The following is an 18,736-nucleotide window of genomic DNA, read 5'->3' on the forward strand; positions in this document are numbered from 1 at the left end:
GGGACGGAGCTAATTCAATTCGCAGCTTCCTCCGGGCGGCCCTCTTCCGCCTCTTCGCCAACCGCCAGAGAAACATTCGTCCCTTTGAATGGATGGCGTATAATGACCCGCTGACAAGTCCCGAGATCTGATAAAAGCTTGGACCGACTCTTTTCCCAATTTCATTCGCGGCTTTAAAGAAGTCTCGGGTTATTATCCGCGACTTACCAGTGAGGTTGTCGTTCGGCCACCAGCCCAGCGGACAGGCCTGGCAAGTGTACTCGTCCATCAGGTACTCGTTTTCTTTGCACTGAAGACACACCCAGCAACATTTGACGCTCTCGGATTGTATGCTCTGAATAACACGAAAGAATTGTCGTTACGACGAAAAGAAAGAATAATTCCGCGATCAAAAGAAAAACCGCGACAGATGGGAATAAGATTTATAAAAATAACGCGAATTTATTGCGGGAAAATACCATCGTTATCCTCGCCAGACCATAAATCTTTTTCACGCCCGCGTCTTTCTGCTTTACAAATGAGTACATTTTGTTCTTTATATACTCAAATTTATATAGTCGTTAAGTCAACTAGTTAAGTTACATTTCGTAGATATTTTAACTGATCTATACCTAAATGTAAATACTCAAAGAACGTGGATGACATATTTTTAATGTTATTTGTAAGTAATTTAATTTCTTCAAATTTGTTCAGGGTTTAGCTTTTTTATCCCTTTTCATTATGAACTATTCTACCTATCACTCTTTGCAATGCCCTTCATAGCCATGGTACTTATTAACTTATGTTTTTAAATGACCAGGATAACAGTTTACTCAAATAGCCAATTGAAATACTTAAGAACTGCTCGGTATGAATTGTAGGCCTATTTAATTATGCTATACGTAACTGATTACAGAATTAGAATTACCAAAGGTTTTACTTAATTTCATATCTCTGTAATCAGTGTACTGAATTTTAATTAGTGGTTAACCCCTCGGTTTTGATTAAAAATATAAATTATCAATAGAAAGAAGTGACTGCAAATTTAGTTTTGCCATATTAAGACTTTGAAAAGAAGGGCACTACATTTTACGTCGGAAGAGTACACGTTTTGATAAAATTGTTATAAAATGGTATGGGGTGGTTGAAAGCGATATATTGAACCATATTTTCCCTTCAAATATCTAGTTGAGCTAATAGATCCAAGTCCAAGAACTGTCTCGAATTATTTACCAATACAGCGTACGATACAAAATGTATTTGAAATGGTAAAATTACCTTGACCATTCCTTTATCGCACGGTTTGCTGCAGACTGACTCCGGCGGTTCTCCGGATTGAAACTGAAGAGGTTTGAATATATTTAGCTGTCCGCTTATCCAAGAGCCGACGTTGACGTACTCGTACGTAGTTTCGTTAATCTTTTGGAAGTTCATTATGTCGTACCTACGTAGAGAGTAAAGAAGAGAGCGGATGCTGAGAGAGATCCAATTCGGAATGGTTGGGAGTTCTTTTTCAATCGTTCTCATTTTTTTCTTCCTTTTTTGAAGGATGATAAGGTGTAGGTGAACCCGCGCTCTATTGATTTTCAAAGTTAGGAGGCCGGTCGTTATTCAACCCTCATATTTTAAACCAAAAACGGGGAGGAGAAAAAAGTCCCTATTCTTCTTACTTTTTTCGAGGATGAGTAAAAACGGAAGGCGTATTGGCCATGGACTAAGATAGGTATCTACCTCGGATAAAAGGTTTTACCGAAACCCGCAGCGATAGCTTTCCCATATTCTTTCTCTCTCTTTCCTCAAACCTTTAAATTTAGAGAAACTTTGAAATTCTGACTGTCGTAGGCGGTGTAGTAATTATTTTAATCATTCCTAATAATAATAATAATCAGTTTGGCTAATACCCAAGGCACCACCTTAGGCCTAAGGCATCAAGCGACTTTTAAAGCCATTAACTCAGATGGCCTAAGATTATTTCTAGCGCTTTCTGAGGGATATATTTCAACTACATCGCGGGAACGAGCGTAATACCGATGGGCATTCCTCTATCCGATGGCTTAGAAACGGAGGCAGGCCTATCCCGAAAAAGAAATAAGGTCAAACAATATGAACTCAAGAATTATAGCTATATTAAAAGTTTCACGACCCCCGAAAAAACTAAAATGTTGGGAAGTAAATGTTTTTCTTTTAACTCTTGAGGGGTTACGAGAATAAAGTAATCCAAAAATGGCCCGGTTGTTTCGTATCGCGACGCTATGAGAGAAAATAATTTTATACTCTTTACAGACTTCGCATTTTTATCTTGCAATTTTCACGGAAAAGAAATGGATCATTTTAACTTTGTTCTCATTTCTCCTTTCTAACGCCCCGTGTTTGAATTTTTTTAATTTTCCGTTGAAATATTGCTGGAAAATAGCAGAATATGATTCTTTCAAATTGGTGCTCGGAATTGTTTATTCATTATCCACAAATTTTCCGATTTATTTAAAAAAACGTTGGTAAAACGAATATCATTCTAACTTATTTAATTATGTTTTTTTACGCAACCAAGCATTAATTTGAATAAAAGTGGTATTTATTTAAATAATTGTTTGTTTTATTTAAATAATAGGTTTATTCACCTTCGATTATTTAAACGTTTTACAATTTTTATTCAACTATTGGTTATTTAAATAAATATTATTTAAATATAGCCGAGCTTATTTTATTCATGGATAAAAATTAATCGATGCCGAACACTAGTTCGAATTGATATCAAGCAGATTTTTCATACGCCCTTTAATTGCATTTCCAAGGGCTGAACTAGCGATCATTTTGGTTGATACTGAAAACTATATTTTTAATTACACTTGTAATTTGAATGAACGTTAACTACCACTTCGCTTTCCACAACAAATAGTACGTCTTTGATTTAATATTTGCATCCAAAAACTGTATAACCCAAACATCATATAGTGTTTAAAAAATATGGTAATTTTTATCTGATTAATTCAAATTTTTTTGAATGAAGTGTTATCTTTAAAAACGCTAAAACTAATTAATTATTGACTTTTAAACTGTAAAAAATTGTTTGATTTATTTGGAGTAAAATCAATTTTGTTGCATATTTAAAATAAAACGTTCTAATTGAACTTGAACTTAATAATCCCAAAAAAACTCACTCCCTAAAGGCTGGTTCACACGGGCAGTGTTTTCCTGATTTTCTCTATTTTCTCGTTTTACCACCTTTTCCCGTTGTTCTGGCGCACGGGAACACGACTGTACACACGGACAAAATTTAACGGATTTTATCACAGCGAGCGTTGCCGGGGAGTGAGAAATCGGATAACCTTTTTTTGAGGGGCGTTGGGCTCGACCAGTCAGCGAGCGTTATGCCGTCACGTGGTAGACGCAAAAATTCTTAAGCCTACTTTTAAAGAATTTCAAAATCCCGTGACAGCGAAACGCTCGCTGATTAGTCGAGCTCAAAGTGCTTCAGAAAACCGGGAAAAAAAGTAGAGATATTTCAACATTTTTTTCTCCGTTTTCTCGTTTACCGGCAGCGCTGACGGCGGAAAAATCCGTTTAATTTTGTCCGTGTGTACAGTCGTGTTCCCGCACGCCAGAACAACGGGAAAAGGTGGTAAAACGAGAAAATAGAGACAATCAGGAAAACACTGCCCGTGTGAACCAGCCTTTATACTAAAGCGCACTGCTTCCACGAGTCGCCATGGTTACGAACGGGATTTCGGAACACGCTAGTCGTTGTTCGTCAAAGATTCAGAAGAGGGAACCGTTGTCGCTCTGAAGTGAAGAAAGTAAACTCTTTAAAAATTCATCGCAAAACAACAGCTTCAACCGGATTTCGTCGTAAAATAAAGATTTTTCATCGTCCGTAAGTTAAAACTTTGGAGTTTGCCCTTTCAAGAATAAGGAACGGGTTGAAAATAGAGCGAGTCTAACGGTTTTACCACACAATTTAATGTAAATATTTTATATCTAGACCACGAAATTGCGCCTGACGTTACACGGGGTTCCTTTTTATTTTGGAAATTAAGCGTTAGAAAGGAGAAATAAGAACAAAGCTAAAATGATCCATTTCTTTTCCGTGAAAATTGCAGGATAAAAATGCGAAGTCTGTAAAGAGTATGAAATTATTTTCTCTCATAGCGTCGCGGTACGAAACATCCGGGCCATTTTTGGAATATTGTGTAACCCCTCTAGAGTTAAAAGATGAACATTTACTTCCCAGCATTTTAGTTTTTTCGGGGCTCGTGAAACTTTTAATATAGCTATAATTCTTGAGTTCATATTGTTTGACCTTATTTCTTTTTCGAGATAGGCCTGCCTCCGTTTCTAAGCCATCGGATCGAGGAATGCCCATCGGTATTACGCTCGTTCCCGCGATGTAGTTTTATATACGATATAAGAAATGGGGGATTCGGAAGCTCCTTGTTTCTCCTAATCTAGATTGATCTATAAGTATTCCGAAACGCGGTCAGCCAGCCGAGTTCACTCACTATAGATACGGTTGGAGAAAAACTGCGGCGAGAGAAAAAACGAAAAGATGCCAGTCTCGTAGGCAGCGCGGCCATCAGAAATCATCTTCCCATTTCGGAGAGAAGGGAAACCGAAACGGAAAGGGCGCTTGTCGGGTAGGTTAGTTCGTCCTTCGTTCGCGAGGGGGCGTTATATACGGGTCTTGTAAAGGGTAATTATATAGCGAAAAATGACCTTGTTCCTTGGCGAGCGAGGCTTTCCTTCGGGCTTATCCCTAAGGCTATGGGCTTTGATAAGGCGATTAAACGCTGGCTCGGCCTCTGGCCAAGCCACTGGCCGTCCCTCCAACAGCCTAGCTACCCTTAATAACGGGATTATATTCCCTGGTTCCCTTCGTCGAATATAATTCCCGGGATCTCTCTTTGTGTGTGTGTGTGTGTGTATTAATTCCGCTCCAGCGAGTTTGAGCCCAGCCCCGTTAAAGGTCCCGTTTACTGTTGGGTGGTGGGTGAAGTGTACGCGTTTTAAGCTACAGAGCCGTTGCTTTTCCTCGAGGAATTTTCTTATAACGAATAGTTAGAGCTAGCCAAGTTCAGCCGGCCGCGTAACGCGAACCTTAAGCCCCGGATACAGTCGCCAGAACGTATCCTTCTAATTAGGCGGCGCTCGTATACACTCGACTATGTAGCCGCTTATTAAAAACGAAAACATGCCGCCCGAAATATTAATGAACCACCTCGCTTAGACGTTCGCAGAGGGCGCTCGCGGTTGTTTCCAAACTTTCCGTTCATAAATAAATTAAGCGTTCTACTGTTAAAGCTGTTTTTAATTTTAAGTCTGTATTAGGACATATAAGTGTGTCCATAAGTGTATAATATTGTTTCATAAGTGTGAAACTTCCTATTCTTCACAATCAAAAGTTTTACTGAGAGCTATTCACGAGTAGAGGTCGGGGGTGGTTAACTTTTATTCAATAGATAAAGCTCTCAAAATTATTCGTAAAACTTTTTGATCAAGTAATTTATATTTCTGTATTATCCGATTAATTTTTTGATAAATTTGTAAAATTAATCGGAAAAACGACGTTTTTTTCGATAAAAAGCTCAAATTCTACGAATAATACATGTTTTTTAATCATTTTCCGAAATATTATCCGGTAAATTTCTTTGTTTACATTTTTTCCCGAAAAAAATCAATTTAAACATGGATAATGATTAACCGTCCCCGACCTCTATTCACGAGACAGACTGCATTACGGGCTTCGTCGCAGTTTTGGGTCCGCTCACTCGTAGCCTCCTTTGACAGCGCCTCGCTAGGAGGAGATTTTCTTCTTGTGATGACGTCATTCCGTTACTAGCTCTCAGTAAAATATTCCCCAAAGTGCCAAACTTATAGAATAATATTATAGACTTATGGTGTGTCAGTTAGTCGAAAAATTGAGGAGTAGCGTAGAGCTAACGCCATACCAAGAAAAGATAATACTTAAAAACAAATGACCTCTAGCCAGTCCTAAGCCTCGGTATGGCTCCACCAAAATGCGTGGTCATTCTAGAAATGGCTCTCGGTTGAAGACAAGGAACTGTCACACTTTAGTGAATGTGATGAGCGAAGTTTTTAAGAGCAGCCACCGATTAGATGGCGCCACTAAGTACTAGATATTTCCAGCAATGGGAATGCGGGTGAAAGGTCACGCTTTTTCATTACCCGATATAAAATAAGCGGAAAGGGCGCTAACCTTTCACCCGCTTTCCCATTGCTGCAAATATCTAGTACTTAGTGGCGCCATCTAATCGGTGTCTGCTCTGAAACATTTCCCTCATTATAAGCCAAAGGTTTGTTAAAACGGCGTCTCACCTTCCTGGCGGGTCTCCGTTTTCGTCGAAGGCAACGGTTTCGTTGGCCCAGATGAAGGAGACATTCATCAGGTATTGCAAGAAGATGGAGCCGTTGACGGGAACCATGGCCAGGCAGGGGCCGTTGTGATCGGGACACATGGACCGTTGCATGTTGTGAAGTCCGTGAGCGAAGGTCCAAATGGCTTTCTTGACAAAAGCCATTTTGGTGTCTTGCTTGTATTTGTCCGACAACTTCTCCTTACCTGCACGCGGGCGCCAGTGAAATACACTTAGAAACGGACGTGGCTTACTCGAGTGACTATGGCAATTCTTTCTTACCGGTACAGGTGCGGTTGTACCTGACCGACTTGGGTCCGATTCCCAACGAACAGTTGAACCTGAACTGCCAGAACTCTTTGAACCAGGGATTGCGTAAGTTGTTTTTCACCGTCAGGTTGAAATAGTAAGGATCGAAATTGTCCAAATATTTGGAGTAAATTCGGATGGAGAGCCCGCTCAGCGCTTCCTCTTCGTATTCCTGGACCACTTCGTGCCGGTCTGACCATCCGTCGCTGTTATTCACGAAATTACCATTATTCAATATAATCCAGAGTATAGGGTAGCGGGGAGTATACCTTCCAATGAAGAGTAATCTGCCGGTGACGTTGAGTCTTCTGGTGGCCTTGAGCAGGCCGCGGATGGTCAAGCCTTCGCAGAAGCAGGCGACCACGGGAGCGTTTTGGTTCTTGGTCAGCCCTCGGATGACGGAGTCGAAGGCGTCGTCGTCGGCGTTGCTCAAGACCGAGTCCTGGTACGCGATGCAGATGCCGGCTTCGTGCGCTAGTTTAATGAACGCCTCCATTCCGCTGCCGCCGTAGTTTCCTGTCACGTGAGAAGTAATCCACAGATTGAAATTAAACCCAATATTATAACTACTACTACTATCCCTTGTAATTGTAGGATGTTACTCCGCCACGCCTCATTTTCAAGGAATTCGTAGTTGCGGTGGCAGAGCGGTTAGCATTTGTGCCACGCAGCGAGAGTAACCGGGTTCGATCCCAACTTGTGGCACTGACAAGGAGACAACCCGAGGTGTAACGCCCAGATTTGGTTCAAACTCGGGGGTTTGGTAGACCTTCGTGTAACTTGAAACACCCTAAAGGGAAATGTCCCCATAGGCAACCGTTTTGCCATGGCAACCAAAAATGTTTTTGACAAAACAAAATTGAAATTTTACCATAGAAAATAACATGGGAATCTGTCCAATATTAAGGGTCCCCCTGTAAAAAATTTTAATTTTTGAAAATGCTAAAAATAGAAAATATAAATAAGAGAATAATGAAAAAGTTCGAAGTTGATTAAAATCTTTACAGGGGTACCCTTACATTTGGTCAGATTCCCATGTTATATTCAATAGGAAAATTTCCATTTTGTATTGTCAAAAACATTTTTGGTTGCCATGGCAAAACGGTTGGCTATGGATACATTTCCCTTTAGGGTGTTTCAAGTTACATGAAGGTCTACCAAACCCCCGAGTTTGAACCAAATCGGGGCGTTACACCTAGGGTCGTCCCCTTGTGAGTGAAAAACATCCTTCCGCGTTGAGTTATCTCCCCACCGTTTAAAGGGGTTTCCCCCGAGATTTCCCATTGTTAACGATAATTGTGTAGGGTGCTACTGGCTTGCATGCAGGGCTTACTACCCACCCGAATTAAAGTCACTTGATTCGAATGAAAACAACATATTTCATAAACTACTAAAACATTTTCACTGGTTAAACCAGCCCTCCTAATTGTTAACTTGTCCCTGAACACCAACGTATCGCTACTCGAACACTTTTAAAGGCGTTTGTAGGCCAGAAATAGATAAAATATGCCCTTTCAATCCCATTACCGCCATCTATAGGTTTAAAAAAATCGCACTGAATAGGGCAGCGCGTTCTTCAAATTAGTCTCGCGTAAAAGTACCATCTTGGGCAATCGCGATAGAACAAAAACGCGTGTCAAAACTATCGAAGTTGACTGTACTTGTGGTATTTGAAAATATCTTTACATTATTGAAACTGGTGAATTATAGAACACAATCTTTCCCAAGCCAATTAACCAAGATCAAAATCCAAGCCATTGTTTATCCTCGTTACGTAAACATGAAATAAAATAGTAAAATTTACAAAGCCGATAAAAGATGATAATCCAGATTAGCTCATTTAAACGCGGCTTTTGGAACTGTTTACAAGATGATGAGGCGGCTCTTTTGGTTTACGACGCGGACTCGCAACGAGGAAGCGCGGCGTGGTTATGGATTAACAATCAATTTCCCTAAGATCGACTTTGTTCGCGAGCCGGGTCGGTGTCAGGAAGGCCCGACCCTTTCGACGGAGATGAAAGGGTCGGCGTAGTTGATAATGAAGGCCGAAGATATTGGCGAACTGTCACGCGGGAAACCTAATCGATACGTTAAAGTAGTTCCAAAATTTGACAGCCTTCCTTTTTCACCGGAAAATAAAAGAAACTACACTTTTTTTTCAAAGGATTCTTGTAAAAAAAAAATAGCAGCGACATATTTCAATTTTTAAAATTCTCCAGATAACCCTTATTTAAAAAAAAAATACTTGTTCTACTTAATTGAACACCTGCCCCACGTTTTTTTTACAGTTATAAGTTAGACGTTCGTTACAATTTCGTTACAATATCCACGCTTCGGGGGTATGTAAGTTCGGCGGCTCGCGAGAGGATTATTTGTGAAATTATTGATCAGGCGTAGGCCCGGTATTTACGCGCTATAGCGATTGGATAGACAAGGCTTCCGATCTCGCCTTATCAGGAAATTCACAATGCGCGTGTTTACCAAAGATAAATCATCTTGTTTTAAAGGTTTTACGAGCGCTTTGGGGTTCACCCGCCATAACTTTATTGAGTGATGTTCGTCCTATTTTTATATTTTTGGCGCTTGAATAATATTTATAAGAGAATATTACGTTGCCCATTGAATAAAATCCCTTTAGGATTTTTCAAGTTACATGAAGGTCTACCAATCCCCGAGTTTGAACAAAATCGGTGTGTAACACATCGGGTTGTCTCCTTGTCAGTAAAACTTTTGCATGTGAAGAGTAGGAAGTGTCACACTTATGTTACAATATTATAAACTTATGAACCCACTCATTAAGTTGTTGTAAATCGTTACTCCCCAATGCCATCTGGCTGAAGTTCCCCTCATTGCGAAAAGAGAAAATACTGACGATATAATAATTTACATTTCGGGTACAATTTTCCGAGACTGCGAGTAGAGAAGGGAAAGCGATTGAAATTAGCACTTCGAAATAGATCCGCGAATCGGCTTAGTTATTCTTCGTAAAGTGGCGGTCATTTTTGACATTAATAAGAAAGAACGAGCGCTTTAAGTCCTGTTATTTCGTTTCCACTTTAACCCGATAGAAGACGTACAAATCTTCGGCATCTATATACGCAACAGCCAGCACGCGGCCAACGGCGAATTGTGATAAATCAGAGAGGCGAAAGTTTTCCACTTTGGGAGTTTGGGGAAATAAGAGAGAGAGGAAGCCACCGCACGCCATCTTTCGTGTTAAAATGGTGGCGCCGACCTCACCCATTTCCTCGTTTTTTGGCGCGGGTCCGGGGGAGAGAGGGGCGCTGCGGAGCCATTTCCGTTTTCGGTTCGAGTGCGAGAAAAACAAATCAGCCGTCAGTCGGAACGCGCCCTTTTCGCTTCGAATTTTTACGGAAACACGATGTCGCCCGAGACGCGGAATTTGCGACCCATCAAGTAATTACCCGAATAGAAAACCTTGGGAGAATCTCCTACCGAGGGGCCGGACATTTTTACAAAATCCCGTACACTTGTCAAGAAATCTCCGACGAAATCGCGAAATCGTGAAATCTCAGACGAAATCTTTGACGAAATCGCAAAATCTCTGACGAAGTCGCGAAATCTCTGACGAAATCGCGAAATCTGTGACGAAATCGCGAAATCTTAGACGAAATCGCAATATATCTGACGAAGTCGTGAAATCTTATGAAATCGCGAAATCTCTGACGAAATCGCAAAATTTTTGGCGAAATCTCTGACGAAACCGCGAAATTTTTGGCGAAATCTCTGACGAAACCGCGAAATCTCCGACGAAATCGCGAAATCTTTGACGAAATCGTGAAATCACAGAGATTTCGAAATCCCGTACGCTTTTTTTTTGGGAAAGTCCGACCCCTCATCTCCTACTCTAGCGCAGCGCTAGACCAAACCGTTGAACGATTTATCACGTCTTTACTTAATTAATAATCTTCGATAGGGAATATTAAACGCGAATAAGTAGAATAATGCTTGTTTTCCACTGGCGCGCGCAACGACGCGTTTCTCAGCTTTGAAACGTTCAAAGGTTTCTACGCGCGTAAAGAAAATAACATTATGACGCGCGCTAGTGGAAAACAAGCTTTAAGCCCCATTTTCATGCTCGCTGGTAGCGGTTAAAAATCACAAAATCCGCTTCCGCTACACACTTGTTCACTTTCCGCGTCGATCTATTTCAAACAGATATTTTAGCTTTATTTTCACGCTTGCGAGTGGCGGAAGCGAATTTTGATGATTTTTATCCGCTGCCAGCGAGCATGAAAATGGGCCTTTAGGCGGCGTATTTTCACGCGCAAAATGAATTTTAAGATCCCCCAATTCTTTGAAATGTTCAGTTGATGAGAGCCCCAAATGGAGTGCATTGCAAATAGTGATAAAATACGCGAATAACTAGAATAGTCCGTAATGAAAAAGGATAAAAAAGCTAAACCCTAAACAAATTTGAAGAAATTAAAAAAAAATACAAATAGCCCGTACCAATAGGTCTTCGAGCAAACATAAAGAAGCGAATCTCGGACCAAATGGATGAGTGAAAAACTAAATAAATGAAAATAAAATAGATAGAAATGCCAACGATAGACCGGTTTTGTCCTATTTGGGACTCGTCAGTGCCGTGCGATAAATCTGGCTCGCGACTGTACACCGAAAAGATAAACTAAGCCTAAACAATAAAAACTTCAAAACGCGTTGCGTAGCAACGGAAAGCCGAAATGGGGGCGAGTGGTGTTCGGAAAGTTAAGTTAATAGGTGGTTACTCTTAACCATATGTCTATAATATTGTTCCATAAGTTTGTCACTTTGGGGAATATTTTACTGAGAGCTAGTAACGGAGTGACGTCATTACAAAAAGAAAATACCCCCCTAGCGAGGCGCTGTCAAAGGCTATGTGTGACGCCTTAGTAAGCGGACGCAAAACTGCGACGAAGCCCGTAATGCAGTCTGTCTCGTGAATAGCTCTCAATAAAACTTTCGCGTGTGAAGAATAGGAAGTGTCACACTTATGTAACAATATTATACACTTATGTCTTAAAGGGGAACGGCCAAGCTTTTCCAAATATGGCCTTATTTCCGTATCAAAAGATTAACAAGACGTTCAATATACTAACACGTACCTTTTTTCGTCTTGAAAAAATAGCTTTTGGCCCAAAAAGTTGAAACGAAAAATAACGCCAGGTGTTTGGGTTTGAATGTTCCCCGCCATCTTAGGGGCTGCCGCCAGCGCCCCTAACCCCGCATGAGCGATTTGCGAACTATCCTAACTTTTAAAATCGCGCAATTTAGGCTTAAGTCTCTTATAACTGGAACGCGCCGCGCGTGCAAAACAAATTTTTCGCGTCTTCAGCAGCGCGCGCTTTTACGTGGTTTTTCTGTCTCACCGACTTCTCAGCAGGTGTCACGGCGGACGCGCGCTTTTCGATTTCACGAAATTTCTTTATTTTATTAAAAATTAACCACTCAATATTTTTGACGCGGTTTTTAATGGGCTATAGGACTATCTAACTGGTTAAAGCTTGACCGTTCCTCTTTAACTTATATTAAAGTATGTCGGCAAAATGAATAAATGATCATCCTTGTAGGTATTTCTGCCACGAATTTAAAGTTGACAAAGATACGGCGTTTTGACTTCGAGGGAAGCTTTCTCTTTATTATTCTCTTTGCCGGGTTGTCTATTGGTAAAATTCTCGATCCCGTATTCTCGCGGACGTCGGATAAAAAAAAGTGTCAATCTTGGCCGGGCATTTTCCGTTCGCAGGATTTCCTTTGATCGAGCGCCGGAGCGGAATGAACAAAGAGACAGCCTGCGATAAAGTAGGAGCGACGCTATGTGGCTCCCCTAGAATGTAAGCGTTAGAAACGTCGCCAATAGCAACAGCCAATTAACGGCCGTGCCCGCGCGAAACTTTACCCGAGATCGGGCCGCCTTCCACTCAACCTTTTTCTTTATGGGAAACTTTGTACGCGTCGCTGTCGGAGTAAATCGCCTATATTGTAAGAACTAAAGGCGCAATTATTATTTCATGGTACTTCCCCGTCGCCACTTAATTACAACCCATTTTCTAACGCGTGAACCTCCAGTTGAAAGCCTCGGATTCGTACGTTTCTGATAAGGGTGTTTCAAAAGATTATGCAAAAATGTTAAGGAGTTGTAGGGGGTGAGTTGAGAAGTATGCCTGTTTTTTCCCCATTTTCCTACGATGAGTTAAAAGAGCGCCAGAGAGCTTCAAAGTGTGGCCTACTATCCCCTGGAAGTAGGCTGCATATAGCGCAAAACCAGGCAGCAGAAACTTTAAATACTGTTTAAATTTACTTTTTTTACGCTGGTTACCTCGATTTGTTTACAAAATCCTTTTTCACCTTTCACACGAACCCAAACCTTAATGTTCGCGTTTCCCTACCGCTTGGTTTGGCGCTTGTTGCAGGCTACTTCCAGGGGCTAGCAGACCACACTTTGAAGCTCTCTGGCGCTCTTCTAACTCATCGTAGGAAAATGCGAAAAAAACAGGCATACTTCTCAACTCACCACCTACAACTCCTTCAAATGTTTGCATCACCTTTTGAAACACCCTGTGTCATTAAAACGACCTAAATTAACCGGTAGTTCTTTTTGTTCAATAATTAAAAGAGATTAAGTTCGAACCATTTTCCGAAAACGAGTTAGACTTCCGCGAAGCGTTTCTGTCCATGTTTTTTTCGGCAATGGTAGAAGCTTAGTATTTCTTAATTAGTTTATTACGTCCAGTATACGGTAACATTGAGAGAGATAAAAGGTACGTAGTACCCCTCCGGGGAGCTCTTTAGCGTTAATAGGTAATGAGGATTTACCCGTATATAAAGACGAGTAAAAGGTTCCTCAAAAAGACTATATCGAAGTGGTAAACTTTTAGAGATAATTACGTACGTAATTTTCCTTATACGCGGGTCGCGCTGTACGAATCACTGCTCTTAATTTTCACTAAAGCATTTTAATTCGCCGAATTAATGATTGACCCTCCTAAATTGAACGGTAATTGCGACTGATTAATATGTACTTTAATTTGTCGAGTTCTTTGAATATCTCAGTAATACAATAATAGGTGAAATAGGAGCCAATGTAAACGAATACGTCGATCGGCAGCGCGCGTTACACTCGTCCGGGTTCATTTGGAATCTGGCTGAGCCCTTCTTTTCCGAGCCGTTGATCATTTTAGGCGTCGAGGGAGAGAGCGCTCTCTAACTCGGCCCAGCTGTCCAGCCGATTAACTCTTAATGGTGTCCGATGGACTTTTCTTGTCGGTCGCCAGGGACGCGGCCGAGAGGGCCCCGAAGACAACCGGCCAAACTTCCGTCCGCCAGATTGAAATTAGACCGGTCCGATCGTCCTTTTCTCCGGAGAGGCATACGCGCTAGTCGCGTACAGAGGCGAATTGTATACGAGCCTAATACCTATTTTCATTTACTCCTTAACAGTGACGGCGCTGTCTTTCTAGGAACCTCTCGCTAATACTTACGAACCTCGTATACGAAGACCGCTGGCGGCGAGATCAGACGCTCTTTGTGCGCGGTACAAAATGAAATTAGGATCGGCCGATATTAAAGGATCTCGTACCGTTACCAAACTCACTCAAGTCGCGTTTCGAACATTCTTGGCGCCTTCGAGATACCGCGAGTAAGGGCTAGTTTTCACTAGTCCAAAAACGCCACGACGGTTAGCTTCGACGCAAAAAATTCCCGTTAGGCCTAATACAATATTTTTGCGTCCGCCGTCGCCGTCGTTCCGTTTCTGTCCTAGTGAAAACCAGCCTTTAAGATCACTTACAACGTTTTCGCTTTGGGGGAGCGTTTCTCCTTCGCGAGATATGAAGGGAAAGATTCGTCTGACTTTTCTCGGGGTGGTGGATGTGGGGAGGCAACACCTTCGTCTAGATTAGAAGTTCTCTTTGGCCGAACAAAAGGTGAGATTTGGCGCGCTCGCTGGAGCGAAACCGAGCCTTCTCTTTCGAAGCCACGAGCGATATAATACCCCGGAAATTCGTTGCGCGTCTGGCGTCATTTCTCGCAATTTCGAGTTGCTTTAAATTCCCGATGAAAGCGAGATTCCTTTACCGCCAACCCGTTGAAATTCGCGACGACTCATCGTGTTAAAAGGGATCAGATACGCGCTCGAATGGGCTAAGCCGAAAAATATTTACGAGCGGCGTCGAAGCGCGTCAATTGATCACGCGCTTTGATCTTAATTGGTCTTCTTTCCGCGGATTTCGAAATCAGGGCTACGATATTACACTTCCCGCTTCTGTGATTGCATTCCATTTCGAAAGCAACGTTAATTGTACTATTTGTAAAAATTTAAACGAGTTAAAATGTTGATGACGAGTCACAAAACAAAGCTTTATTATAGTATTGATCACGCGCAAGCAACATTGCTTATGTGGTCGAAGGTGGTGCCTTGGGTATTAGCTCTATACAGAGCAAACGTGATTTGTACGCGAGCTAGAAAATCCGAAATTCCTCTGTCGACTCCAGCAGGGGTACTTAGATTTCTAAATGAAAGAGATTGTGACGTAAGAGCTACAATAAAACAAGAAGACGAAGTTACTTTATATAAAGGCCTATTTTGTGATAAACGTTAGGTTTTTCGGACTAAAAATAATTAGGTGGTTCTTTTTCCGCCTATTCTCAGACTTGAAGTTTACTCTTTCAACCCTAAAACGTATAGACAGCAAACATTAGATGCTTTAAAAGCGTTTAAAATTTTGAGAATCAAGTTTCATTCCAATCAAATACCACTCTAAAAATTAACATTACACTCAAGGTCTTGGTCAAATTTATAGCTCTGAAATTACCCCTATCAACATTTCACGTTCCTTTTTTTAAATCTTATTAAATGAAGATGACTTTAAAGTCAGTATTTGCATAAATATGAAATTTAAACTATATTTTTATTTATAATTTATCGCCGTTTTGTTCATTTGATGTGAAACATCTTTTCAATAACCCTACTCACAATTGTCAGTTCATAGCACCTTCACTGAAATCGATATTAAGAACAATATGGAAAAAAATTAAAAATTGCAATAATATTTTACGAGAAGAACTAAGCTTTATTTATAGCCTACTTTTTGATACCGTAAATAAAGCAATTGTATTTTTGTATAAAGCCTTTTTTCAAATTTAGTAATAAGCTTTTTTATTATTTTCCTTGGATCAAATTGATTTCGAAATTAAAGAATAAGCCAATTCAGGAAGCGTAGCTTATTTTATAAAAACGCCTATTCTCTTAACCGAGATAATATTCGAAATATATTTTGTAAGGGTTTGGTTTTTACGCGATAACTACCGCTAGATTTCTCGGAAAAGGTTGACTAGCATACCTTTAACTGAACCAATTTTTTTCGCTATGGAATCCTATATTATCCACCTAATTCTGGCGGAATCCCAACTAATTTTTTAATTATCTTAAAAGCCTTTTGACTAGAGTTCTTAAATTACCGTAATTTACTGTGTTGCGGTAAATTACCGTAATTTTTTATAAAAAAGGTTTTTTTTTACGATTAAAACAAGGAATTATATTATACATTTTATAAATTACCACAATAGGTTATAAATGCCCAAAAATATTTAATTATCTTCTTTTTGAGATGCATTATCAGTATCATCATATTCCCAGGGTAATTACCATTTTCGTAATTTACCTGAGAAAATTGTAAATTACTGTTACCCTGGTAATTTACCGCGTAAATTATCATGGTAAATTACCGATTCGTATCTCTACTCTTGACACAAACAAAGATGGCGGAAGACACCACTGCACTAAACCCTAGTTTTATAAAGAGTAGAGCGGCCCTAAATTGGCGATATATGAGCAAATGGGTTTCGGCGTGACTCTAATCGATGAGGTTGTCTTTCCGGATCATTTGGGTGGAAGGAGGGAGAAGAGGGCACCTTGGCCCGTCTCGAGTTTGACACGTTTTTCCATAAAAATGCTAATCCAGGATCTTCCGACTCCGCCTCTTCCAACTCGCCGCCCGAAAACAGGTGGCTGCCCATTTTCATTAAGCTTTGTCAGGAGCATTCTCCCACGGTCACTGGCTCTTTTAACCTCACAGTCCCGACGTGACTTCGTTGCTCCGACTGGCCGCCTTGACTCTCTCGAAATCGCGCGAGGAGGGACCCTAATTGGAAATAGCTCTGATCCAATTAAGAAAACTAAACCCTCCGTCCAAATCTCGCCTCTTCCGCCACTCTTCACCCATCTCTCTCTCTCTCTCTCTCTCTCTCTCTCTCTCTCTCTCTCTCTCTCTCTCTCTCTCTCTCTCTCTCTCTCTCTCTCTCTCTCTCTCTCTCTCTCTCTCTCTCTCTCTCTTTTAGTGTTGAATTTTGATTACGACGCGGCGCCACTTTAAAATTACTTTTTACTCCAACTTCACTTCGTATTTACCAAATGATTTGTTTAGTCTGGAGATCTTCTAAAGGAAACCGGAGGTCGGACAAACCCTCGTTCTCTTTTCTTCCTGAAGGGGGAGCTCTTACGTAATATAAACTTTCCAAACGGTGCTGAGGCAAGAACTCTTCCATAATTATAAACCTTCTTTACTAAATTAAAAACAGAAATAAAATTTCGCGAAAAACAGAAACGAATTACGTAAAACCATTCACCATATCTTTATTTTGACTTAATTTTATTTTAACTTAATTTAATTTAATAAAATTAAATGAAATTAAATTAAAATTAAATGTCGTTGACATTACTAATATTATATTAATTAAAGGGACCATTAAAAATCGCGATTGACACTGGTGAATTAAAGGACACAATCTTACCCAAGCCAATTATCCTAGATCAAATTCCAAGCCATTGTTTATCCTCGTAAACATGAAATAAAATAGTAAAATTTCCAAAGCCGATAAAAGATGATGATCCAGATTAGCCCATTTAAACGCGGCTTTTTGAACTGTTTACAAGATGATATCCGTATAGTTAAAACGTTTAGATTATTTGGGGCGCCTAAATAACGTAGAAAAGATGGGGCCACTAGAATAACGTGGAAACTGAATTACGTGGAAAATGTTAAAACTAGAATAACATGGAATTGGAATAACGTGGAAACTGAATTACGTGGAAAATGTTAAAACTAGAATAACGTGGAATCGGAATAACGTGGAAAATTTAAAAACTGGAATAACGTGGAAAGGACCAAAATTGGAATAACGTGGAAAGGAGCAAAACTAAAATAACGTGGAAAATACCAAAACTGGAATAATGTAGAAACAAAATAAAGTAGAACATTCCAGGGAGATATAACTCAATCTACCAAAATTTTCACTATCGGCGGGCGGCCGCTCCCTCTAGCTAATCATGGTGTTAGATTGTGAGATAGTCCCTACTGAAATGGTATCTTCTGAAATCGTAACCGTAACGTTTTTAATTATACTCTCCATGTTATTCCGGTTTTTGTACTTCCCACGTTATTCCAGTCTTGGTACTTTCCCTGTTATTCCAGTTCCGCGTTATTCCAATTCCACGTTATTCCGATTCCACGTTATTCCAGTTTTAACATTTTCCACGTTATTCAGTTTCCACGTTATTCCAGTTTTTACATTTTCCACGTTATTACAGTTTGCACGTTATTCTGATTCCACGTTATTTCAGTTTTAACATTTCCCACGTTATTCTAGTTTTTACATTTTCCACGTTATTCAGTTTCCACGATATTCCGATTCCACCAAAAGTAGCATAAGACCCAAAAGTGTGTCAGAACGGTATAGTAGTTAATGAGAGTTTGTCACAAAGTAAAAAGGGGAAACGAAGGGGTCGGAAATTACGTCATAAAAACTCGAGGTACTCCAGCGCCGCCGAGTGAGGCGTTTTAGAACGTATGTCTACGGGCGAGTAAATCGAACTAGTACGTTATGTAGTCTATAGTGCGACTAGGTCTCACTAGAAATTTTAATAGGCGCGAAGGTACAGCTGACACACTTTTGGATCTTATACTACTTTTGATTCCACGTTATTCCAGTTTTTACATTTTCCACGATATTCTAGTTTTTACATTTTCTACGTTATTCAGTTTCCACGATATTCCGATTCCACGTTATTCTAGTTTTTA

At 40.4% G+C, this 18,736-nt stretch overlaps 1 protein-coding gene across 1 annotated transcript in view; it reads right to left on the bottom strand.

The window, feature by feature from the left end:
* LOC149933126 (metabotropic glutamate receptor 5-like) overlaps positions 1–18,736 on the bottom strand; it is a 124,176-nt gene that overhangs the window by 7,755 nt on the left and 97,685 nt on the right. Inside the window, exons 4-8 of the mRNA XM_090155867.1 lie at positions 6,926–7,172; positions 6,630–6,862; positions 6,310–6,553; positions 1,258–1,423; positions 208–334 (exon numbers count right to left, since the gene is read on the bottom strand). Coding sequence (XP_090011993.1) covers positions 208–334; positions 1,258–1,423; positions 6,310–6,553; positions 6,630–6,862; positions 6,926–7,172 — 1,017 coding nt within the window. The remainder of the gene's footprint in view (positions 1–207; positions 335–1,257; positions 1,424–6,309; positions 6,554–6,629; positions 6,863–6,925; positions 7,173–18,736) is intronic.

This window comes from Leiobunum rupestre, chromosome 8 (genome assembly GCF_980474605.1).
Source record: "Leiobunum rupestre chromosome 8, qqLeiRupe1.1.hap1, whole genome shotgun sequence".
NCBI lineage: Eukaryota > Metazoa > Arthropoda > Arachnida > Opiliones > Sclerosomatidae > Leiobunum > Leiobunum rupestre.